The sequence below is a fragment of the Zeus faber genome (genome assembly GCF_960531495.2).
Source record: "Zeus faber genome assembly, chromosome: 16".
Taxonomy (NCBI): domain Eukaryota; kingdom Metazoa; phylum Chordata; class Actinopteri; order Zeiformes; family Zeidae; genus Zeus; species Zeus faber.
The window spans coordinates 11,265,339-11,291,817 of NC_137202.1; the positions used below are offsets into that span (position 1 = coordinate 11,265,339).

The window sequence follows — 26,479 nt, forward strand, 5'->3', positions numbered from 1 at the left end:
ACAAATGTGATAGAGCCTGTGGCCCAGTGGACCTTGTAGTCGCAGTATTTGTAGTCACCTCCTTGGTGACTTTTCCAGTGGTACAAAAACACACCTGCAGTAGCCAATTTTCGCCATAGGTGCCGCCAAAAACGACGAAACGGAAATCTTCGACATTACGACTTTAACTCCACCCTTGCAAATTACTACGACTATGGCAGCACCCGTATTATTTTTCACACTATATTTTGGGGGTAAATTGCGATCGGGATATACATCACGAGATAAAAAACATATTTAAGATGCGACGTACTAAAATATGACAAACGCGTGAGAGTAGTGGCGCGTCAGGGCACTTGCCTGACGCGCCACTCTCCCATCACGGACTTTAATCGTTCCCATCCCGTGAGCTGTGACAACCAGAATTCCAATGTCTTTCTTGCAGATGTCAAACGAATCTGAGGACAGCTATGCCGCTCTCGCACGCCCTGCGGGTGCCCTGCCCGGTGCCCAGCCCTCCCCCCGCCGCCTTAATTGATTTCAGCGTGCCATTGCCGGGCATCACGTTACTCCGTCATGTGATGACACTGTCTGCTGTTAGCTGCCTGGGGGGGGGGGGGGGGGGGGGGGTGTTCGACTCGTGTTTAAGAGTCGCTTTCTGACGAGTCAATCAGTAAGAAAGACTCGTCCAATTTTCCCCACTCTTCGTCCGTTTGGTTCAGTCGGTTGTAATGCGAGGGAGGAAGGGAGGGATTTTCGGTGAGCAATGACCGCGAGTCGGTTGAAACGGTGAAACGGTTCGGGCTCTGTTGGGTTATGAGATTATTGGACAAAAAAAAACAAACCCAAAACCCCCCCCCCAAATTATTTATTTGGGTGGAATGCAAAGTGTAAAATCCGTCACATTCAACATGCATTGTGCCGAATGCCTTTTTTGTTCTCCACGTTCACTCAGTCCTCGGGGATTATTTTTAGTTTACTAATCAGAGATGGATGCCGCTGTGTTTGGCTGCGGTTATCGAGTTGCGAATGGGATTTTAAACGAACGAACGACTCCTTTGGCCAGCGCGAGGCTCCGGCGACTCCGGCGACCGCGTCGCTTCGTTCGCGCGTCTCGCATCCCATCCCGACTCCTGGCTGGAGCTCAGGCCCCACGTTACGGTGCCTTAGGTACGACGAAGCCACGCCGCCGCCGCCAACCTGTGGCCCTGCCTCGGGTGACCCTGTGTGACTGCCAGCTGGAAACCGAGGCCCCGCCTGCCCCGGCGTGACCCCCCCCCCCCCCCCCCCCGGAGGGATGGCGGACGTCTAAAAAAGAAGAAGGAGAGGAGAAGACCGAGAAGAAGTATCGACAGCAGGGAGCTACAGCGGACCGCACGGAACTCTATCTGAGACAGATTTATAAATGGCTGAAGAGGTTTTGTTGACGTCACAGGGGAAAATAACATCGGTGAGATGGTCTTTTTCGCGTTTGCATACATTTGTTAATGTGCTTGGAGATTTTATTTCGAATTTCGGGGGCTATTTGGGGTGTTGTTTTTGGTCAGTAGTAGAATAGAACAGCATCCCCTCAGTCGTTCAACCCACGGTGCGTTAAACTGATGCCAATGTACCTTACTGAAATTGAATCTGGATCAGCTAGTTCACTATTTTGTGGACAAATTCTCACTTTTGATCACTTTTAAGTTATAATAAACCAGTTTAATAAACCACCCACAGCCAATGATATTTACTTAAGATGTGTAAAATTATATGTAAAAATATATTTGTTGTCAAACTAGCTCCTCTCAAAAGTAGGAGGGAGTCCTACCAATTCACAAATTTCTCCCTGCTGAGCCTGCCACGAGTAAATCCAGTTAATATGTTGATTGGTTGATCACCTGTGTGTTACTATTATGTGATGATGTGTATAGGGAGGCTCATTTATGTACACACCAATCAGCCACAACTGTAAAACCACTAGCAGGTGAAGTGAATAACATTGCTCATCTCCTTCCGATGGCACCTGTCAAGGGGTGGGATATATTAGTCAGCAAGTAAATAGTCAGTGCTTGAAGTTGACGTGTTGGAAGCAGGAAAAATGGGCAAGTGTAAGGAACTGAGCGACTTTGACAAGGACCAAATTGTGATGGCTAGACGACTGGGTCAGAGCATCTCCAAAACAGCAGGACTCGTGGGGTGTTCCCGGTATGCAGTGGGGGACAAATGGTGAACGGGCGACGGGGTCATGGGCACCCAAGGCTCATTGATGCGCGTGGGGAGTGAAGTCTGGCACGTCTGGTTCGATCCCACAGAAGAGCTACTGCAGCACAAATTGCCGATAAAGTTCATGCTGCTATGATAGAAAGGTGTCCTAACACACAGTGCATCACAGCTTGCTGTGTATGGAGCTGCAGACCAGTCAGAGTGCCCCTGCTGACCCCTGTCATCCGGCAAAAGCACCTACAATTGGGATGTGGGCGTCAGAACTGGACCATGGCGCAAAGGAAGAAGGTGGCCTGGTCTGATGAATCACGTTTTCTTCTACATCATGTGGATGGTCGGGGTTAGGGTCCGATCTGATCGAGCATCTCTGGGATATGCTAGAACAACAAGCCCGATCCATGGGGGCCCCACCTCACAACTTCTAGGACTTAAAGGATCTGCTGCTAACGTCTTGGTGCCAGATACCACAGGACACCTTCAGAGGTCTTGTGGAGCCCATGCCTCCACAGAACAGAGCTGTTTTGGCGGCACGAGGGGGAGCTACACTATATTAGTGGTTTTTAGTGGTGGTTTTAATGTTGTGGCTGATCAATGTAAATCCATTTGCATTTTTGGATATCCTGAGTAACTCATATTGTGACATGAGACTCGATATCTGGAATTTTGGTTTTCTTAATATCACAATATAGTTGAATGTTGTCTGAATTACAGTAAAGTAATGCAGTTTTCTGAACTTCATAGACTTTCCTAACTGTTCTAATTTTTGGTTATAATATAAACTCTCATGATTGTTTCTCAAATATTTCTTGAGCGTAAATACCTTTTTAAAAGCACCAATAGTCATCTCCAAACTATCGTATAATGATCTTTCTTATAGGTACATTTGTCAATTTCTCCCAACCCAAATGTCCAATTGCTTGTGGCAGATGTTTGGAACATCTTTGGCCTAGGATACGCAAAAGGCTCCTACCACAACTTGTCATTCCCGTGCAGATTGAAATGGCTTTCATTTGCAACCCCTCAAATTTGAACAAATACACCCAACCCATTCACAAATATGTGTTACCCTTCATAGCATCACATATGCTTGGCTGCCGGACACACGTGGTTGACAAAGTTGTGACAGATTTCGGGTCAGGTGACACCAGCTCATCCGTCTCAATGGTTCTCAATTCAACAAGGGTAGCAGTGACTCCATGTGAGCTTCCTCAAAATGAATAAGAGATAGTAATAGATAATAATAATGTCATCATTTGACAGATGGAAAGAGTTGTAAGATTCTCACAGCCAACACACCCTGGTATGTGCGTGGGTTCGGGAGTTAACAAAAAAGGAGCGGTTTTGTCTCTCGTGACCCGAGGGAATGCCAACGAGTTATCCTGTGCCACTTCAACTGAGTAAAAGACTCATTGAACTCGGCTCGTGGTCGGATTCATGTAAATGCAGACCTGCAGACAGCCTGTCTGCATCACGAGACATCGACCGCATCTGACCACTTAGTTTCCCAAATTTCATTTGATTCCACCCCCCTTGCCCCCTCCTCAGGACTTGAACTATTGCCTTCAAATGGTCACAACCCGCCAGGAACATGAACTGTTCAAAGCTCAGAGTTCGCAGCTTTTTGAAAGTGATAGTGATGGTGAGGTGCAAAGTACAGTTTGGTGCTTTCATGTAAAAGTTACTTTAATGAGTAATTTAATTAAGGAGGTTCAAATTAGGGACACACCAAACTTCTTAGCATGTTACTTGAACAAATAGCGGGAATGAGTCAAAGTGTGTTTGTGTTTGACTCAACATGGGGAAAGTCGACACCCGCTGTCATTTCGAAAAGAAAATAAGGAAAGCTCCAATATCTTTCTGTACCGTAAAAATTGATTATTCATCCTAATCACATTATGAGTGTGTGTGTGTGTGTGTGTGTGTGTGTGTGTGTGTGTGTGTGTGTGTGTGTGTGTGTGTGTGTGTGTGTGTGTGTGTGTGTGTGTGTGTGTGTGTGTGTGTGTGTGTGTGTGTGTGTGCACACGTGTGTAAGAGAGGCAGCAGAGAGTGAGTGCGAGACACAGAGAGAGAGTGCTTTAGCGGTAGCTCCAGAAACAGCGGGAGCGAAGGCCGACGAGGTACTGATGCTCCCCTTCCCCCGCGCCCAGTGCTCCCCTGATACACTCTGTGTTCGGCATCGTGTTCACTCTTCTCACGTTCCCCTAAAATCCCAACCCATCATGTCATCTCACCCTCTCTCTCGCTCTCTCTCACACAAATTCACGTCCCGTCCCGTCCACGCTTTGTGCCGGCCCCCCCTCCACCTCCCCCACCAGCACACCCCCTTATTGTTCTGATCACAGGCCAAAAGTTAAAGGATGGCAATGTCAAATTAGTTTTCTCTCCTTGTTTATTTCCTTAGAAGGGACTTTCAAAGAACAAAAGAACAAAAACCGAAACGTTCCTCTGGAGCAGTGGTAGGCGATACGGTGATGAAAGCAATATAGAAATCTGTCTTATCAATAGAGATTTGCCAATATTGTTTTGAACTAATTGTGAAGACCTTACTTTGAATATACTGAAAATGATCTTTGAGTGGCAAATGTTTAATTTCAATTCAAATAAACAGGTTTTTTTTTAATGTAACACTCATTTGTCAGCCCAACAGTTTATTTCATTTTGTATGTGTTAAGCAAAGTCTATAGACATTTTGCAGGTGTTTCTACATCCAGATCATAACTCTGTCATTATAAAACTTTCTGATGTATTGCCCACCCTACTCATGGGTGACGTCTCCTTATGTAAGCAACCATGTAAAAACCATGAAAAAAAACTGTTAAAAAAACAGCCTTCACAACCCCCCTCTCTGCTTCTCCTTGCAGTACCTGACCAGCTCTCTGTTGGCGGTAGCATTCCTCACCTCGTTTGGGAGTTCTATGCTCTATGGATACAACTTGGCTGTGGTCAACTCTCCTGCTGGGGTAAGACACGCACGCACGCATGCACGCACACACACACACACACACACACACACACATTCAATTCACTTTGAGAGCTTCAGCCACAGGAAACTAGGCAAGTCATTTGTTTTATTCAGGAGATGAGGTCTGTTGCTCTCCAGTTGGTTTGAGAATGCTTCTTAACCTGCTACATTCCTATGAAAGTGAATGGAGTGTAAGTGTGAGAGTTCTTCTGTCAGTTTGAGCGTATACAGATTTTAACATCCTGACCAATATTGAGTCTTAATCTCGTAGGAGGCTGTGTGAACGTGGTGCAGCACATGGTGCACCAGATTGTATGTACTTTTGCTTACTCTACGAAAGAGCAAGACGATTAACTCTTTGCTAGCCTGTCATCAATTCAGGCAGCCATAGAAGATTATTTTGCTGTTTATTGCTTTTCATATTTTCTGCTATTTTCCAACTGACTGCTTGCACTGTATCTCCCTCCCCTCAACACTGACTGGCCATATTGTGCCATAGAATCTTCCAGGTCGTCATGATGCTTGTACAGAGCTGATTGGGAGCCCCAGATCACTGGCTGGAATCAATCAGAGGGGTGCCCCAACCCTCGCTGATCATATTTTCAGATATTTTTTCCCAACAATATATAAAAATGTGTCAAATCTTTCGATGATAGTTGGGCGAGAGGCACTGCCACCTTTCGTCTCATGGTCTGATCTTATTATTCTGGGCCCCTTGTGGGTGGGTCACCATAGTAAATCAGCTTCATGGGTTCTTCACCTGCTCCTTTGCTATTTGAATTAATGAAGGCACACTGTACAAGATGGAAAAGGTCATGGCCCTGAACCGCTTCAAATGTAGCTCTGGGAAAATAATTCACTGCTTGCAAATGTGTGATTGACATGGTGGAGGAAAACAGTTAAAAGGGGTTCTTGTCAAACTGAGTTCATTTCTACTTATGACATTGAGGGAGTGTGCCTGTTTGCATTTGAGTGAGTGAGATGGGGGCAGATGGAGTGCCAGAGTTTGATGGACAGAGATGCAGAGAGAGGGATGGGTGATGGTTTAGGAAGACAGAGCCTGTGAAGAGCTTCTTGTCGTCAGGAATGCTTGCTGAATGACACTCAGGGCTGCTCTTTATTGGATGGAATGCAGCCTGGCCCAGTGAGAATGACCTTACAGTTTGCTCTATGCATGCTGCAGCGCTTATAACTGAGCGCTAACTGTGCGATGCTCGGATCTACAGCTCCCATCACCTGTTCAAATGTCCTTATACGCTTACAAAGTGGGACATTAGCACAAGGAGATATATTTATTCCAAGTCACTCTGTTGGAATTCTGGTCAGATTGTTGATGCATTGATTGGAGTTTGAAAGCAGGTTTAACAGATACAAAAACTGAGCTCACTCTGCCTCTATCGCTCTCTCAGTTAACGAGTTAAACATGCCTCCTAAATTCCTGAATTTCCTCCTTGTACACTACACACACTACTTTACCTCACCTTTTAGCAGTACATTCTGTCCAATGCGACTTACACCATCATTGGGGCGCACTGGGCTATCTTTTGAGAAATGCGGGTTTCCTAATCCGTGATTGGAGATGCCGGAGCATCGCAGCGAGTTGAGTCAGTGGAGAAGTCTTGCCCAGGTGTCCCCTTACATCAAGGAAAAGCCACCGATAGCACCTTTCAACGAGGGCTCTTAAGGAGTTCCTCTCAAAAGGAAACGTGCTCCTCTGAGTGGTTCTCAGACTGACCCTTAGCAGTTCCCACAGAGAGCTGAAGTTCAGAGGTCAGGGGGAGCTGTCCCTCACTCCGTGGTGCTGAAACCTGTGCGGTCAATTGTCTTTTAACACAATATCTGTTTGGCTGAGAGTGATCACTTTCATTTTCATTTAGGTCTATGGCCTAAGTGAACTTATATTTATTTATTACTGATGTAATATACATGAATGCAAATGTGAACAAGTGTATCCCCATGTTGGAGCTGCTCATACAACAACAACAACAACAATAAAAGAAAAATATCAAAAGCTGGTTTGTGTTCAACTTTCTAGCGAATCTGAGCCGTCGGGTTGGGTTCTGTCAGTCAAACCTCAGTGTTCTGGTCGTAATTCACAAATTAAGTACAATCTTACCCAAACTCCCTACTAAGTCATGTAATGACAATGCAGCACAGTATTTCATAACATCTGGATGATACCTCCCTTTTAAAGTGTTCATTCAAATTTCACATTAATTTGGTTATGCAGTAGATTATTTGAGCAACTATATTTATTTGCTGCTTTCTCTACAGTCTCAATGACTCCAAGTAGTAGCCATTTAGTACTAAATATGACATTTATGTATAAACAATACGCAAATTATAATTATTGAAGATTATTGAATTATTATTATCATTATTGACTGAATTCTTCTTTCAAACATCTACCAGGCATTTTTTTTCATTCATTTGACATTTATCGTTGAATTATTGAATTACCTCAAACCAACAAAGTCTTTGATTCTTGCTTTTCAATTTAAGTCATTTCCTAAACTGTGGGATGATTGTGGGCATCTCTACCCACATGTACAGGTTTAGGGAGGGAAACTGAGTCATTCGGGCAGTGGAGCACCGACGTGGCGAGGATTTTATTCAGGCTGGCAACAGAAAGTCTCGCTGGCACAACAGGAAGATAAGCTAGAAATGATTAACAGAGTCCTACGCCTCAGCTCCCCACTGAAAGACAGAACAACAGATAAGGAGACTCTCCCAGCCGGGTCCGACCAATCAGCGCTAAAGAGGCTGATTGGGCAGACCCTGAAAAGTGCTGCCACGGCCAAGCCAGCCCCGTCCCCTGCAGAGATGGCTTAACCACGCCCCCCTCGTCTGCCACAATGATAAAAAAAAACCTTTCTCATCGAACAGTCAGTTCTTTGTGTGAAAAGAAAAAAGCTTCAATATCATGTCTTTGAGCAGAGACATGGTTTCAATTAGCAGTGACACGCCTACTCTAATCTTTCACAGATATTATTTTGTTAGTATTTTTAGACCACATCTCAGCTTGGCAGGAATCAATACACTGAAATTCACTTTCACATGACAGGCTGGCTTCACTCTTAAGATTTACAGTCTTTGCAGTCATTCATTTTAACAACTGGCCTAACAGGAATTGTCCACTCAATCTAAATATTCTTAATTTTTATTTTTTTATTTTTGGCTTCCCAATGACTCTCTGTAGCCATCACATAATGCCTTGCGCCAGTACAAACATACATTTATATGCTGTGTAAATACTGTGTGTAGCAAGTCTATTGTTATGTTTGGGGCCAAGAGACGGACTGGGAGACAGGGGAGCAAATTAAGAATTTAATGGGTGCTTTTTTTTTTTTTTTTTTAAACCACAAAACAAATCAGCAGTATTTTCAGACTGCTGAATCACGTTAACAGACTTTGGTCAACTGTATAGCGTCACCCAGTACTGGAGTGGGACCCAGCCTCGCTGTCAGGAGAGAGAGAGACAGGTGACAACACATCACCATTTAAACACTCTGCTAATTGCCTCAATCTACTCTAGACCCCCTTTCGGTTGCCAGTGCTAGCTCTGTGCCATTGATTTATCAATGCAACATTAGTTTAGGTCAGGTAATGTGGTATTTTAGTTCAGCATTCCATACTGTGTGAAATCTGGTCGGATCATGATGCGTAGTCATAGAGAAGGCCATGTCTGTTCTGAGTGCTTTAAAGTTTTATATGGTTTTATTGACTTATTTTACTACTCTCGCACTTCCCAGTACATCAAGGACTTCTATAACCAGACAGCGGTGAGCCGAAATGGAACGGAGATGGACGAAGAGTCCTTGACCCTTATGTACTCTCTCACTGTGTCCGTCTTCGCTATTGGGGGGCTTCTGGGGTCCCTCATGGTGGGTGTACTGGTCACCCGCTTTGGAAGGTGAGGCACTCTCTACACCTCATTTCAAGATAATTCTATGTGTTATATTGATGCTAGTCTTTCCTTTATACAGTTTAGTACCCCGGATATGGGAACAATATGGCCTGCAATGGCAAAGTTACTTTTAAAATTAAAGATTGCAGTTTTGACTGAACACTCCATATCAAACTTTATATTCTCAGCAATTCATCGTTGGCACCCCTCCAACAACATTTGATTCAACACAGGCCCATCAACACAAGCCCTTCAACATGCGATTTGCCAGCATTACGCTGTATGATAAATGCTCTTCACCGGACCCCTTACGTGACGTGGGTCTGACTTTCCAGAGTAAGAAAACAACAATAGTGGAAACCCTGATTTATGCAGTACTCGAATGAGACATTGTTTGAGTTTGACCAGTGAAGGGAAGTTGTTCACTGTTTTTCTCTGACCTCGTACTTGTATTTTGACATTGACTCTCCTCGGACTGGCCACCGCCCTCCAGACCACCTGGCCTGTTGGAGGTGTTGGATTGTGGCCAGTTGGCACCACCGGGCCTGGGGAGACAAGTGCAGGCTTCTCCAGCCTCGGCCCCTGCCAATCAGTCCCAATTTACACACACACACACACACACACACACACACAAACACGCACACACACACGCGCGCACTGATGAACCCGAGAGTGTTCTGAAAAGATTGTCAAGCAAACAACGTCATAGAAGATGGTGTTGTTTCAGACATGTAGCCAGGAATCAGGAAGTGAAGGAAGACATATACACACATGCAAATACAAACACACGTGCACATTCAGTTGCCTTGAGACCTTTGTGATAACCTGCCTGTTACCTTGTCCCCTCTACCCTTCAACATTCTTTGTTCCCCCTACACTCAAAAGTTGGCAAACCTTCTCCCCCTGAGCTTCAAAGTTGCATGACCATCACACCCTCTGCCCTTCAGTGTAAGCTATTGTCCAAATTCACAATTCCTCTTGTGTGCCAGTTCATCCGCAAGCTCCCTAACCATCTCCTGTATTTGAGGGAACCTCGCTGGACATTTACATGCAAATGAAAAGCAAATGATTTACAATCCCATTTACAGGGTGATAGGTTTGTTGGCGCGTCAGTGCTTTACGGCCAATCACAATTTATGACTGGCTCCATGTCTCCTGTGTTAACATTTTATTGCTAATCAGGGCTCACACAGGTACGCATGCCTTCCAGTTGTGTTGTGTGCACATCGGTCTGGGGAATCCTTATGCCTGGGATGTCCTTGCTGTTGCATGCACATTTGGTTCATATGATTTTATGCACATTTACTGTATTGTGTGTGTGTGTGTGTGTGTGTGTGTGTGTGTGTGTGTGTGTGTGTGTGTGTGTGTGTGTGTGTGTGTGTGTGTGTGTGTGACAGAAAAGGCACGCTGGTTAACACAACAGTGCTGGTATTCATTGCTGGTGCACTCATGGGCTTCAGCAAGATCTGTGGCTCACCGGAGATGGTCATCATCGGCCGCTTCATCACTGGCATCCATTCAGGTACCAGTGCACACACAGACAATATATCTTAATCAAGATGTCTCCTCTGAGTACTGCATGTTTGGGCTACAAGGGCCAGAGTTGGGAGCGAAGTGGTATTTATAACCAATACCAAAGCTGTAAATAGGGCCTGTTTCTCATAGGATGGGGAACCTGCCTCTCTTACAAAGAGCCCTGTTTGCATGGCGTCCTCATTGCGGCCGCCTGAGCGAGCACCACGTGTCGGTTACGCACATTTGAGTATTTTTCAACTTATAGAGCTTGTGCGTAATCACCTGGTGTCATGACATTTCACTGCATATATGTACGACCGTATGTGTATGTATGTGACAAATAATCTCTTGAACTTGAACTTGAACTTGGCTGAACCAGATAAGCACCCAACCATATTTAAAACAAACCAAAAGAAGAGCACTGTGTGCAGTGTCTCGGGGAGAGACCTTGGAAGCTTGTGGAAACTGGTTCTCTCTATTCAAATTTTAGCTGTTTAAAGGAAGAAATACGCCTTTGTTCCACATACATACATCAACAGTAATATACACAACCAGTATAATAACAATAATAATGATATAAGCAGCATTTCTCTGTTTAAGTATTATTCTTCATCCTTTAGCCTGCATTTTGTTGCCTTCCCTCTTTTGTTGTTCAGGTATCTCTCTGAGTGTGGTGCCGATGTACCTGGGTGAGATCGCGCCAAAGAACCTAAGGGGCTTCCTCGGCCTCGTGCCGAGCATCTTCATCTGTATCGGGGTTTTCAGCGCCCAGATCCTGGGCCTGCACGAGCTTTTAGGAAAGGTATGTTCAAACATACTGCTTTTGGAAAGTAATCAAGGCTTAGAATGAATTGGCAATAAGTTGAAATGACCGCATTGAATAATCCATGAATAAGCCATGATGACTATAAGCTCCTGCCCCTTACTCGCTGCTTCCTCCTCGATCATAGAAGTATTGAGTGTAGACAGTTTTTTCTGATAATCAAATATAACCATAATTAAGAATGTTTTTGCATAAAATGTAACGCAGGTAAGAAAAAATGTAACGCAAAGAACCCCTGAAGAGGAATTATGGCGTGGAAAGGTCACAGAACTTAGAACAACACATTGTTTTTGCTATTGAAATAGTGGACTGAGCGTAGCGTTCTTGCTCAATGCTACTCTCAAGAGAAAAGTCAGTCTGGTAAACGCTACTATTTCATCAGATGAATTGTTGGATTATTCAGCCATGTACACACACCATGGCTAGATATTATAAAAGGGTATGTATCTGTATATTTAGACAGTCTTGTCCTCTGCAGAAACCGGATCTTTTTATTATAAATTATCTTAAATTAAAGAACCTCTTCTCCATGTTGATCTTTTTTACCACAACTTTAAATGTCTTTATCTCGCCTAGACCCACTCTACATTGGAACTGTTCAGTTTCAACATTTTGAAATAACGATTTCCATATTGCGATAGACACACAGAGACAGAATGAAGGACAAATGCCTCTTTCTTTGTAAAAATCATCCAATAATAATGAACGACTGATGAATCGCCAACACCAGTTTGTTTCTAATGGTGGCCATTCTGCCATGGCTGTAGGAGGAGCACTGGCCACTCATCCTCTCTCTGGTGGTGGTGCCCACCTTCATCCAGCTGCTGCTGTTGCCATGGTTTCCAGAGAGCCCCCGCTACCTGCTGATCGAGAAGCACAATGTCCATGCCACGATCACAGGTCAGTCACTATCATGATCATCAGCGCCATCAGGTCACAGTATGACAGATAGAAGGTATGGTGTCTTGAAGGAGCATGTGTCTGAAGCCTTGATACGTCTCATTCATCATGGTTTTATCTCTTTGTGTTTTTTTGGTCAGTTGTTCTCGAAAATGTAAGACTTCTTTCACACAAGCCCTTGTGTAAATGCACATCAACGTCAACAATGTATTTCAATGGGACCTAGGCACAAAAACAAGGTGAACGATCCCAAGGACTGAAGGAGCTCAGTCCGTCAAATAAGTTGAAAATGGATGTGTGGGAGGCTCTGTGAGAGCCAGGTACCAATGCATGATTCTTCATGCGGTGGAGCTACTGCAGTGAAGCGTGGTCTGAACAGAGGGTGTAAGGGCGCCCCAGGAGGTAGTACCGGAGGGTGTCAACTGCCCACTTGATGGTGAGGTACTCCATCTTGACGGTGCTGTACATGGACTTCCGCTCTGAGAGCTTGTGGTTGATGTATAGCACCAACCGGTCAATGCCTTCCACCGTCCTACGCGTCGGTCTGCAAGCTGAAAGGGAGATAAAAATTATACACAGGTATAGGTAGGTATACACAGCACTGGCTTCTCAGAGATCTGATTTTACTTCATCAAACAGCTGCTTGGCACTTCTCCGTTCACTGGACTGGATCTGACACACCTTTCCTAGTTAAATTAGACAAAAGGCTGGTCAGCTCTGAAAATCGGTTACAAACATGCCAGCCCTAAAAACTCCTTGGGTCTCGGGCTGTTCGTCACCATGGCAGTTTTATCTATCTGGGGTCGGACCAGACCTCCACCAAAGTGGTACCCCAGATAACGTACCTCCCTCTGCCCAACCGCACTCTTCTTTGGGTTGGCAGTGAGCCCCGCCTGCCTCAGGGACTCAACATGCCCACAGGCTGCATGTGCCGCCCCCAGGTGTCACTGTGAACAATTCCGTCATCTAAGTAGGTGGTGGAATACGCCACTCATGGAACCTGGTCCATAAGTCTATGAAAAGTGGCTGAGGCCCCAAACAACCTGAAGGGAAGTGTTACAAATTGGCACAACCCCTGTGGAGTGGAGAAAGCCAGTTTTTCCTTAGACTCTTACAACAAGGGAATATGCAGGAGCCCTTGGTTAAATTCAGTGTCGTAAAAAATTTAGCTTTCAAGGAGTTTGTTAACCTGAAGCAGACCAACCCATCGGGCTTATATACCAGCACAATTGGACTATACCAGTCACTTGTAGACTCCTATCACCCATGTCCAGCATGGCCTTCAATTCAGCCTACACAACTTTGTGTTTATTTTTGTGCAGGCGGTAAGGCTGGGAGTGTACTTTCACCCATACTTCACAGCAGTTGGTGGTGGTGAATGGGATGTGCGGCCTGGCAGGGGAAAGAAGACATCAGAAAACTGCAATTGTAACACGGCCATGTCCACGCTCTGGCCCGGTGAGAGATGGTTACTGGAAAGGGCCAGAGTGGAATCAGCCAATTTCGGAAACTCCAGCCCCAACTCATCCCCCTCGATCACTGGGGTGGCCAGAGACAAGTACCCCTGCTCTTTCCACTCCTTTAGAAGACCCCTATCTGACGGCACAACCTCATAATCGACCTCCCAAACCTGCCGTGTGACCACGAAGGGCCCTTGCCTTGCCCTTGTAGGGAGCAACACTAACACCTTGTTTCTTGGTACAAATTGCCTGAGCCAAGCCCCTCATTCCCCCAACCCTCGTCATTTAACTGGCACTGACGTTCCTGAGCCTGGAGCAAATTCTCCTGTGACAAGTGCCCCAGCGTATGTAGCTTTGCTCTCAGGTCCATATCATACTGATTCCTTCTTATTGGTGCTAGGCCCTTCCTCCCAGTGTTCCTTAATTAGGAACCAGCACCCCCCGGGGTCTCCTGGTCCCCTGCGGAAGCCTGAGGCACCTCCTGCACAGCAAACAACAGAAGGGGGTTAACATTTATCCCTGTTACAGCTATCATCGCGTAGAAACTTACGAACAATGTTCTTCATCGTCTTAAAGAACCGCTCCACCAGGCCATCGGTCTGGGGGTGGTACACGCTGGTTTGAATTGAGCGGACGCCCAACAGCTCTCAGGATTTCATTTTGAATCCCGGCTCGGGAGATGACCTGAAACAGTGCCTGCGCCACACATTTGGCCATAATACTGTGCAATGGGACTTCCTCCAGGTACTGGGTTGTATAGTCAACTAGGAACGAACACAAAAAGATACCCGTGGGCACTGCAGTCTAGCGGCTCGATGAGGTCTATACCAAGTCTTTCAAACGCCACCTGGACTAGGAGGAGGGGCCTCAATGGCGCGTTTGGTGTAGCCAGAGGATTGACTAATTGGCACTTGGGACACGCAGCGCACCATTCACTCAAATCTGCCCAAATGCCCAGCCAATAGAAGTGGGCCATTTACCGCGGCAATGTTTTATTGTGTCCAACGTGACCGGCCATCAGGTTATGGTGAGCCGCCTGGAATGCATTTCCCAGCAGCTTTTCGGAACAAGAACTGAGTAATTTCCTCTCCTGACCATGTGTCATGGCTCACTCGATATACAGTAACCTGTCCCTAATCATCGAGAAATACCACACCAATTGCCATAAATGTGAACTACCCGCTCAAAGGCCATGCGTAGAGTATCATCCCATGACTGCTGTAGTGGAAAATCATCAGTGGGACACCACTAGGACTGGGGAAGACCCCAGTGGGGACTTCTCTGCTCCCGAGCCCTTAGCAACCATTAATAACCTTTCAGCGGCGCTGCGCACCACGCAATAGACACATTCCCCTACAGCATGGCAGCGCAGTCCCCCAGCCTCCCTTATTGAAGTGTCAAACTCTGGCCAATCGGTACCTAAAATCAGGGCGTGTGACAGGCGGGAACTAACCGCAGCCTTCACCTTATGCTTTTTTTCCCTTGTAACAAATTTCAAGCCAAACCATCGGATACTGGTGAATATCCCCATTTACATACAGAATCTTACTCTCTGCTCCTGGCTAATTCCAACCAGCCAACTCTCCACAATAAACTGGTGTTTACAACCCCCCTTCTTCTGTGTCTCTGTGCCGGAGGGCCTTCAAACACCACTTGGGAAGCTTATGGTAGGAGAATTGGCCACAGTGAACATAAAGCAATGTCAGATTAATCAGAGTCCGGGTATGTGTGCTTCGCGATCTGGTCCACAAGGAGTCAGCACCGTCACCCGCAGGATGACTGTTGGCAGAACGCAGGCAATATTTTTTTGCTGGAAAACTGATATCATTAATGTATCCAAAGGGTTCCAAAGGGCCAACTCCTGTAAGAAGAACTTCTGTTGTCCCTTGGTTTAATTAATGGACAAACTGAGTGACGCTGCTTTTCCAGATCCATACAATCCCAGCCTTCAAACATGTCTGATCCTCTGCCATCAACGATGGCAAGTAGCTGCATCTGTTGAGCCCCCATGTTGTAAATATCTATCTCACTCAAAAAAAGCTCCATGGATTTAGTGTACCACAAGTTCTCACCTGAATGCTGCCTGATAGATATCCTATTTAAACGACTTTTTCTTGCCCTCAGCTCTGAAGTGGTACAGGTCCAACTGCAACATCCAGGAGGAGGTCGAGGAGATGCAGGAGGAGCAGCGCTCCCTCACCTCTGTGGACACACTGTCGGTCTGGCAGCTGTTGCTAGACAACAGTGTCCGCTGGCAGGTGCTCAGTGTGGTGGTCATCAACATTGGCATGCAGCTGTCCGGCATCGACGCTGTAAGGATGCTAGCTATGATACATACTTAGAAAGAGCTTATTGTTTCTTCTTTTTCTTCTTTTTTGTACTTTCGCTGCTGTAATTAGAAGGTTTCCATTCAACAAAGCCTGTGTGTGACATCTGACATAGCAGATGTAATATTTACCTCAACCTGAGTAGAAAGCCCCCACAGCTTTAGGAATATATTCTATTGGCGAAACAACATTTTCAGATTTTAATTTCCCTTACTACGTTGTAATGTATACTTCACTTTCCTCTGTTCACCCCCCTCCCCAGCCAGCAATTCTAGAGTTAACAGGTCAGGTTAACATCTCATGTCCAATATTGTATTTTGACATCTATTCTTTAACATTTCCATCACCCACCACCCTTTACTAACAGATGGCATGTAGCTGATGGAGTCTCCAAACTACATACAGTATACAGTATATGTATTGTATGCATGTATCATTATCCATGTGGCAAAAACAAAGTTATCCAGGAACAGAAGCTTTTATAGTAACACCTTATGGCTATAGTACAGTGCAGTGATGAGCAGGACCCCACTCGCCGCACCAAGTGGCAAATCTCACAACCAAAGCTCAATAATCGAGTCAAGTCATTATATTTTTTAAACATGTAAAACAACACATAAAATTTTAGATAAAATAATGAGGATTTTTCTGTGGACCCACTGCAACTCCTTCAAGAGGACCACAGTTGGGGAACCCCTCCTCCCAACATTCTTCCCATTTTTTGTTTTTATTATTATTACTTCCTCCCGCCTCTGCCTCCTCATCCTAAAACATTTCCAGCCTGAACAGTTCACAGTTTTGGGTTCCCCTCCCCACAGCTCCTCCTCTCCTGCTCCTAGCCACTGGTTTCAGCCTTTTCTCTGATGGATTCAGCTTATTAGACAGGAGCTGAAATGAAAACGGGCCTCAAACGATCCCTCCCTGTTTTATAAGCCTTGCTTGGTCCCATGCATAAAACACAGGAAAACACCCGTGTCATCATTTTTGTGCCGATACGATTAGCCAAATCACCCCCCTCTCCCTCCGTGTACTACTCAAGCGTTCATTAATTATTCACATGATTACTGGGGTGCTGTGGCCAGAACGTGCACGGAGCGCTGGGGCCGAACTCATTAGTGGGCTGTTCTCCTGGTTGTATTTTTAGCTGCTAATTAGCTCTGCCCAAACAATGTGGGGCGGTCTTTCTTAAAATGTGCTGATGGCAAGAAACTTTGGGATTATTCTGATGGGGAGGGTGATTATAGTAACAATGGTGACACTCCACTGGGACCCCCGACACTCTACGCCTCGATTCGCAATTTTCTAACTTTTTCACATCAAGGACCCTCGATTTGATTTGTATTAGGCCACATACCCCATTTGAAAAGATTCTGTCCCAATTTGAGAAGATTTTTTTTGTAAGATATAATTTAGTACCAAAACTTCCATACCTGTCTGTACTACACTTAGGGATATAACAGTGAAACTATGATCAAAACATTTATCATTTTGCTGGGGAGCTCCTAGAAGCTCTTGAAGGTCCCCCTGGGGTCCCCGGACTGCACATTGAGAACCACTAGAGGGTCCTGGCTTAAGTTGTCTGAAACTAACTGTGTCAACTGACGATTTTCAGAACTCAGAAATGGGATGTTGGTGCTCGGGATCAACGAAAATCACATGATTGAAAACAAAGAGCGGACTAGAACGAGAGCACCAAAAACGCGCCACTTGGGAGTTTTAAAACTCAACTTCTATCAAAGCGATGTGACAATGGTGACGATGGCCGCAATGAAAACGATGAGGATGGGGAGGCGGTTGTTGATGATGATGATGATGACGATGACGATGATAATAAGTCAGACACTGATGAAGATCATGATAATGGAGGTGCCGGAAGTTATGTGATGGCAACGGTTACGTGATGGTAGCGCAGATGCTTTCTTTAAAATCTCGAGTCCTCAAGTGAATGTGACAGTTGGCAGGCCTTGGCACAGGCCCAGGAACACCTTGTGTTAAGTGTGTGTGTGCGCGTGTGCGTGAATGTGCGTGTGTGTGTGCTCGTAGGAATGCATGGCCACGTGTCTGTCGGTGTTTCCTCCTACATGGGGTTTTAACCATCGCCGTCTGCTTTCTCCAGTTAATAACCCTCCTGTCTGGTGCGGTTACCTTCCCCTAAAGCCCCGAAATTGAATTGAATTGAACCGGAGCGGATGTCCGCTGCCTGTCTGTGGCAATTGTGCACCACATGTGCCAAGAAGCGCCACCTGTGCCCACCCGCGGGCCCAGACAGTCACATTCCCATCTCCGTATCCCCATCACTCCTGCATTGTCGCACAATAAACCCAGAGATAAACCTAGACCATCAAGCAGGTTTTTAGGTGGTTAATGGTTTCTTTCATGATTCATAATTCCACATGCTTGGTGCTGCGAGCAGCCAGATGACCATGAGGCCGGAGGGCGTCCGTCCCCCCGGTTTTCCTCCTAATCGTTCCGCGCTTCCCCGTCACAGATCTGGTTCTACACCAACGACATCTTTGAGAACGCAGGGATCCCGGTGGCAGAGATCCAGTACACCACGGTGGCCACAGGGGCCATAGAGATCATCGCAGGACTGATCGGGGTGAGCGTGCAAAGTTCAGGAGGAGTATACAAGGCAGGATAAGATAAGACAAGGACGCTTTATTCATCCCTGGAGGGAAATTCAGCGATTATGTTTGTCTTAACAGTTTTCCCCCCCAAAGTAGAATACACAAAATGTTCTCAGAGCTCTTAAGTCACGTATCTCCCCTGACTGTTACCCTGTTATGTGTGCTGAACCCCCCCTCCTCCCCCGTGGTCTCTCCCTCACAGTGTTTCACCATAGAGAGGCTGGGTAGGAGACCCCTCGTCATCGGGGGCTTCACCGTAATGGGCGTCTGCTGTACAGGGATCACACTGTCCCTTATTCTACAGGTGTGTGTGTGTGTGTGTGTGTGTGTGTGTGTGTGTGTGTGTGTGTGTGTGTGTGTGTGTGTGTGTGTGTGTGTGTGTGTGTGTGTGTGTGTGTGTGTGTGTGTGTGTGATTTTCAGCGTGTCTGAAAGGAAGCTTGTGGAATCATGAGTCTGTGTGATCCTCTCCACAGGCCCGCTTGCCTTTTATGCGCTACATCAGCGTGGGCTGTGTGGTTGGCATCATCGCTGGCTTCTGTACCGGTCCAGGTAGGTGGAACTCTCTCTCTATTTCTATTTCTATTGCTCTTTCTCTTTATATTTCTTCCTTTCTCTCCCCAAAATATGTGTTTTGTTCTGTTTTGTTGTTTTTTTTGTTTTGGTTTCAAGGACAGCAGTGCACACTTACCGAATATGTCACCTTGGGAACAATGGCATTTTTCACAATAAACAAATGCATTTATTAAAAGTGTGCACTTATTTGCCACGTTTACAGTTCCTCCTCGTGCAAAAACAATTCAAAATTAAAAATAAACTGAAAATAAGCAAAAATGGAGAAAGAATCTCGAAACAAACCCACCCATAATTGCACCCAAAATAGCTTTCATTTATAGCTTTCAAATTTCTTTAGACCATAGTAGCATAGTTACAAAAACAAGACATACCAACATAGTCATGACATAACATAAAACGAAAAAATATGAAAACATGTAATAATTGCTCGCTGGTTTTGTAATAAATTGCTCTTATTATCACTTCTTTCTCTTTTATCCACCATTTGGATTAACTTGCTCTATCCAGTTATAATGCTTGTTTTAAAACATTTTCACTTTTTGGAGTTTACTGTTGAAAAGTTCAACAGTTCTACAGAAACTTAAAACTGAAATGTTTACTGACAGCAGCTTTAATACTGACTTATTTAATATCATTATATATTTTAATATCATTCTGATATTAATACTCTGGTTTGATTGGGTTTTTTTTTTTTTGAAGCCCAGTTTAGTAGACTGTGCCAGACTTGATATACTGTTTGGAAGCGAGTTGGGCTTTTTTGTGATGAAATGGCGCCACCTGTAGGTCAGATATGAGAAAACAGGTTTACGCTTGCTATCCACAGCGCAAACTACAATTTAAATTTGCTGCTTTATCAAGACATGCTCTCATTAACAATCATTAATTATCCTGTCAGACTTGACAGACATTGCACATTGAAATTACACTTTGCATCTTTGAGTGGCGCTCCTCTATAAATAGTTAAATATACTATTTTACTCTGAATAATTTTGCATGCTGAGTGGTGGGTGTGATCTGGCGATTAATCCTCTGTAAGAGAGACAAATAAGGAATTTATGTGGTGTGATGTATGGCTCTCCTGCCGCATGCTGCTTTGCTCTGCACCGGATTGGCTTATTCTGTTTTGAGACCTTGCCCCAAATTAGGCTGCCTCGCTCCTTATTATTTGTCTGAAAAACGATAAATGCAGCCACTGGCCATGAATAATCACAGTAGTGTGAATAATTTATTAGAGGAGCTAAATGTATGCCTCTGCTCAAACCTCATCCCAATGTTTGCATAGGAACAACTTATAAAGACATTAGTGTGACTGATTGGTATGAAGTAATTCATGAATTCATTTATGTCGCGTTCACAAGAAGCTGGGTGGATTTTATCTCAAATGTGTTGAGCATTGACAAATTGGATGATTAATACATTTTGTTATTGCCCATTTCTTTCTACTTTTAAATCTTTACAAACTGCATATTTATGTGTATTTGTTTTTCTTAGCCGTTATGCTTTATAAAAATGTCTGCCAAAATGGCAAAAAAATATCTAACAAAACTGTTAGTTAATGACGAATTTATTTGATGAATTGGGTAATAAGGAATATGTCAGACAAATATTGATATTATAGGTGTATCTATCATATTGAACACACTCACGCCCTAATATAATGTATGATTTTTATTAAATAAATGTATTTTTTCATCAACTTGGAAATCAACGTCCTTACTAATGATGTTCCACTGAATTACAAATATCTGTAACGCAGACTCATCATCACTCTCAAATAAAATAACCTTATATCCCGACATATTGTGCAGACCATGATGAACCAGACTAATCTGTGTACAGGTACTCCTCACTTAACAACCTACCTGTTTAACGACCAGTGGGGCTTACAACCAGCTCTCTGACCAGTCTGTATTGTACGCTGCATACAATACCACGGTGTCTCAGCGTCAAGCATCTCATCTCTTTATATACTATATGTAGTATATAAACTCTATATACTATATACACTATATATACTATATACACTTTATATACTATGTACACTATATACACTATACACTATGTATACTGCATGTACTATATATACTATATATACTATATACAGTATACTATATACACCATATTGTATATACTGTGTACACTCTATAAATTATATATACTATATACACTTTATATACTATAAACACTATACACTATATATATACTGCATGTACTATATATACTATATAAACTATATACTATATAAAGTATACTATATACACCGTATTGTATATACTATATACACTATATATACGATATACACTATATATATTATATACACTATATATACTATATACACTATACACTATATATATTGTATGTACTATATATACTATATATACTATATAAACTATATATACTGTATAGAGAATACCATATACACCATATTGTATATACTATATACACGATATATACACACTATACACTATATATACTGTGTACACTATATAAACTATATATACTTTATGTACTATATTCACTATATACACTATATATACTATATACACTTCATATACTATAGACACTATATACACTATATATACTGTATGTACTATATATACTGTATATACTATATAAACTATATATACTATATACAGTATACTATATACACCATATTGTATATACTATATACATTATATACACACACTATACACTATATATACTGTATATACTATATATACTATATACACTCTATATACTATAAACACTTTATATACTATATATATACTGTATGTACTATATATACTATATAAACTATATAGACTATATAAGATATACACCATATTGTATATACACTATATATACTATATACATTATATACACTATATATACTATTTATACTATATACACTGTCTACATCTCATCTCATCACCGTTCTCAGTCTGGTTTCCACAGTCTGTCAGTATTCACTACACTAGCGTTCACAAGGGCCACGCCCCCTAACCGTCAAATCACACGGGTCCTCGACCAATTCGCTGAACGACCTGGTCCTAGCAACGGACCTCGGTCGTTAAGTGAGGAGTACCTGTGTTAAATGAACTTACGAGACGAGGACCCAACCCATTAAAACAGTGCACGTGCGTCCCGCTTCCAGCCGGCGTTCCCTTCCTCATCACAGCCGAGCTGTTCAAGCAGTCCCACCGCCCGGCCGCCTACATCGTGGGGGGATCCCTCAACTGGATTTCCAACTTCGCCGTGGGCTTCGTCTTCCCCTTCCTCCAGGTGAGAGTCCTGCCTCCCCTAACCCTCGCGGCGTTGCCGGCGTCCTTCTGGTCTTCTGCATGGGCGGCTCTCCTCTCAAACGGGACTACATAACGACCCCCCCCCCCCCCAGCTTCCCTTTGGCCTTCTTTCCATCCTGTGCCCTCTCTTTTCAGATCAATGTTTTTGTCTTCATTCCTTCTGGGTTGAAGCTTGAGGATGCGGTCCTTGCTCCTCACTCATGCTGATGCAAAACTCTTAAAAGTAAATCTTTTAAATGACTCGGGTGTCACGAGCCTTTTGTTTGTTTTGTTTGCCACCCGCTAACTGTGACTGATTTTCTTCGCATTCCACCAAAATAAATGACTTCACTTTTTAGTTAAATAGTCACTCTATGCATTTCTCTGCAGAAATAAGTCAATTTGAGGGATTTAGGCTGAAAGATCTTTTGGGGCCCACAGTTTGCATTCTTCCACCTCAACAAATAATTGTGAGAATGAAACGGTTCAGAGCCAAAATGACTCTTCTGTCTCCCGTTCGTCGAAGACTGGAAGCCCTCCCTCCCTCCCTCCCTCCCTCCCTCGCTTGCACACTAACCGACTCGAAAGAGCGAAGAGCTGAACGACTCTCGAAGCCGAACCGAGTCTGAAAAAAAGAGCCAAACTTTTCATCTCCTCTAGCTCATGCTGCTCGAGCTCGGCCTGGCAGTGCGAGCTGATCCTCAGCCTGCCCTCGCTCTCCACTGGTTTCTCTGCTTCCATCCCATCCCCTTCATGTGAAGTTTACAATATTATTATTATTATTATTATTAATAATAATAATAATAATAATAATAATAATAATAATAATTATAATAATAATAATAAAACATTTAAAAATACTAATATTATTTTTACGCTGCAAGCAATGTTTTGTTTTTTTGTTTTTTTGGTCCTTTCCATCTGTTCTTTCCCTTTTTTCCTTCTTTCTCTTCTTTTCTGTTCCTTTCCTTTTTTCTCTTCTCTTGCTTTACTTGTTTCTTTTCTTTCCCTTTGTTTGTTTGTCTGATTATTTGTTTCTTTCTTTCTTTCCTTCTATCTACATCTTTATCTCTTTCTTTCCATTCATCCATCTATTGATCTTTCCCTCCGTCAATTCCTTTACCTTACATCCATCCATCCCTTCCTTCCTTCCTTTATTCCTCCCTTCCATCTTTCCCTCCTTGCATTCCTTCCATCCGACCATCCTTCCTCCCTAACGTTCCCTTCCTTTTTCCTTACTTCACTCTATCCATCCATCCATCCATCCTTCCTTTCTTCCTTCCTTCCATTTATCCTTCCTCCTTTCCTTTCCCTTTTCCAAACTTCCCTCTATCACCCTCCTTCCCTCCCTTCTTCCTTCTCTCCTTCCATCGATCCTCCCTTCTCTCCTTCCTTCCTTCCTTCCTTCCCTTCTTCCTTTCTTCCTTGTTTCCATCCATCCTTCCTCCCTTTCTCTTCCTTTTTCCTAACTTCCCTCTATCCATCCTTCCTTCCTTCTATATATCCTCGCTCCCTTCCTTCCAATTTATCCTTCTTCCCTTCCTTTCCCTTTTCCAAACTTCCCTCTATCCACCCTCCCCCCCTCTTTCCTTCCCTCCTTCCTTCAATCCTCCCTTCCTTCCTTCCTACCCTTCTTCCATTCTTCCTCCCTTCTTTCATTCCTTCCATCCATCCATCCATCCATCCATCCTTCCTCCCTTCCTTTCCCTTCCTTTTTCCTAACTTCCCTCTATCCATCCTTCCTTCATTGATCCTCCCTCCCATCCTTCCATATATCCTTCCTCCCTTCCTTTCCCTTTTTCCAAACTTCCCTCTATCCACCCTCCTTCCCTCCCTCCTTCTTTCCGTCCTTCCTTCCTATGTTCTTTCTTTTCCATCTCCCTTCCTTTCCCTTTGTTTTACCTAACTTTGCTCTGTCCTCCTTCCTTCCTTCCCTTCTTCCATCCTTCGCTCCTTTCATTCCTTCCATCCATCCATCCTTCCTCCCTTCCTTTCCTTTTTCCTAACTTTCCTCTATCATCCTTCCTTCCTTCAATTTATCCTCCCTCCCCTCCTTCCATTTATCCTTCCTCCAAACTTCCGTCTATCCACCCTCCTTCCTTCCCTCCTTCTTTCCTTCCTTCCTTCCTTCCATTTATCCTTCATCCCTTCCTTCCATTTATCCCTCCTTTCGCTTTTCTAAACTTCCCTCTATCCTCCCTCCTTCCTTCCTTCTTTCCCATCTCCCTTCCTTTCCCTTTGTTTTCCCTAACTTCCCTCTATCCTCCTTCCTTCCTTCCTTCCTTCCCTCCTTCCCATCTTCCTCCCTTCCTTTCAACCCACCCTTCTCTCCCTCCCTTGCTCCTCCACTCCGCCCCCGTGTCAGACGTCGGCAGGGGCCTACTGCTACCTGGTGTTTGCCAGCGTGTGCTTCCTGGTGGCCGTCTACGTGTACGTGGTCATCCCCGAGACCAAGAACAAGACGTTTGTGGAGATCAGCCGCATGTTCAGCAAGAAGGACCCCGTGCTGGAGTCGCAGGGCCAGGACCACATGGACCAGCTCAAGCTGCGCAAGATTAACCGCTACGGCACCATGGAGCACGGCTCGCTGGAGCTGGACAGCTCCTACTCCCTGCCCTGAGCGAGGGACGACCAACAGACCCCCGGCTCCGCTTTACACCGCCTATACAGGGAACATGCTGGCGGCCATCTTGGACCGCAGCGCTCCCACGTTCACTCAGCCAAATGTGAACGTGTGAGCACTTTCTTTTCCTTTCTTTTTTTTATCTGTCCGACAATCCTGTCTCTCATTCTGATTTTATCTTTCTTTCTTTCTCTTTTTCTTTCTTTTCCTATATTTCTCTCTTCTTTCTTAATGTTTCTCTTTCTTTCAGTCTTTCCTTTTTCTTTCTTTCTTTTCTTTCTTCCTTGTCTTTTCTGATATTTCTACCGAATCTCTCTGCGTCTATCTCTCTCTGTCTCTCTTCTTGTCTTTCATTCTTCTTTCTTTCTCTCTTCCCATGTATCTATCCATTGTTCTTTCCTTCCATCAATCCAGCTCGGATTTACACTCGTGACGATATGTACAGTAAATAAGCAGTCAGCCATCTTGGTCTTATATATACTGTATATATATATATATAATATAAAACATGAATTCAGCCAAATCTGAGCATTTTCATTCATTGTAGTTTGGTCAAACTAGTGGGTTCCATTGGTTTGAAGCGATTAAAACTCATTGTTCCAATGAAATTCACATGTTGCATGAACATATTTTATTTACTGAATGCAAAAGTATTTTATTTGTTCTCCATCTTATTAAGACGCTTTTCAGAAATGAGTGCAGTGCCCGTTCAAAACATGGCTGCTCGTGAAAGTCGCGACGACTCCCGGTGGAAAAACACCGGGGAAATGCATTCTATCTCATGGGAAAAAAACACACCTCATACCCCTTTCCCACTGCACCAAAAACCCGGTAACACCCGGCATTTGTCATTAGTGGGAAAGGTAAAACCCGGGTTTCAGCCCCGTGTCAAATGACCCCGCCAAAGACACAGGTTTTTATCAGCTCCCCCCCCGACCCGCTCATTTTGGCCCCTTTACTGGCGCGATGTGACGCACGTTTAAGTTCGGGACGTCAGCGCATTGATAGACAGGAATATCAGCATATCATTCCATCATTTCATATCCATGAAATGTTTTGAGCGTGGGGAGCATAGCGTTCTCCGCTGCACTCCCCACGGTGCCGGGAGCTCCGAGCCACTCCAGCACTGTCCCCAAGCCGGTCTCCCAACCGGAGAAGCGTCTTCTGTAATGATCCGATTTTTTTGAACGGCTCAAAATACTTTACTGTTTTATGTCGTTGTTTGTTTAAGTTGCTGTCTCCTCGACTGTTTTACTCCCAATCACACTGGAACCATGACACGCCCCTTTTCCGACGTGTCCGTGACGTCGAGCGTGA

At 44.2% G+C, this 26,479-nt stretch overlaps 1 protein-coding gene across 1 annotated transcript; it reads left to right on the top strand.

The window, feature by feature from the left end:
- Window positions 1–1,384: 1,384 nt before the first annotated feature.
- Window positions 1,385–25,159, top strand: slc2a15a (solute carrier family 2 member 15a; the record flags this gene model as incomplete). Its single annotated transcript, XM_080016088.1, has 12 exons — window positions 1,385–1,429; window positions 5,046–5,144; window positions 8,899–9,059; window positions 10,451–10,575; window positions 11,225–11,370; window positions 12,159–12,291; window positions 15,876–16,063; window positions 18,567–18,677; window positions 18,908–19,009; window positions 19,180–19,255; window positions 22,413–22,540; window positions 24,905–25,159. The coding sequence occupies 12 exons, from the start codon at window positions 1,385–1,387 to the stop codon at window positions 25,157–25,159; spliced, it is 1,569 nt and encodes a 522-aa protein (XP_079872214.1).
- Window positions 25,160–26,479: the final 1,320 nt, after the last annotated feature.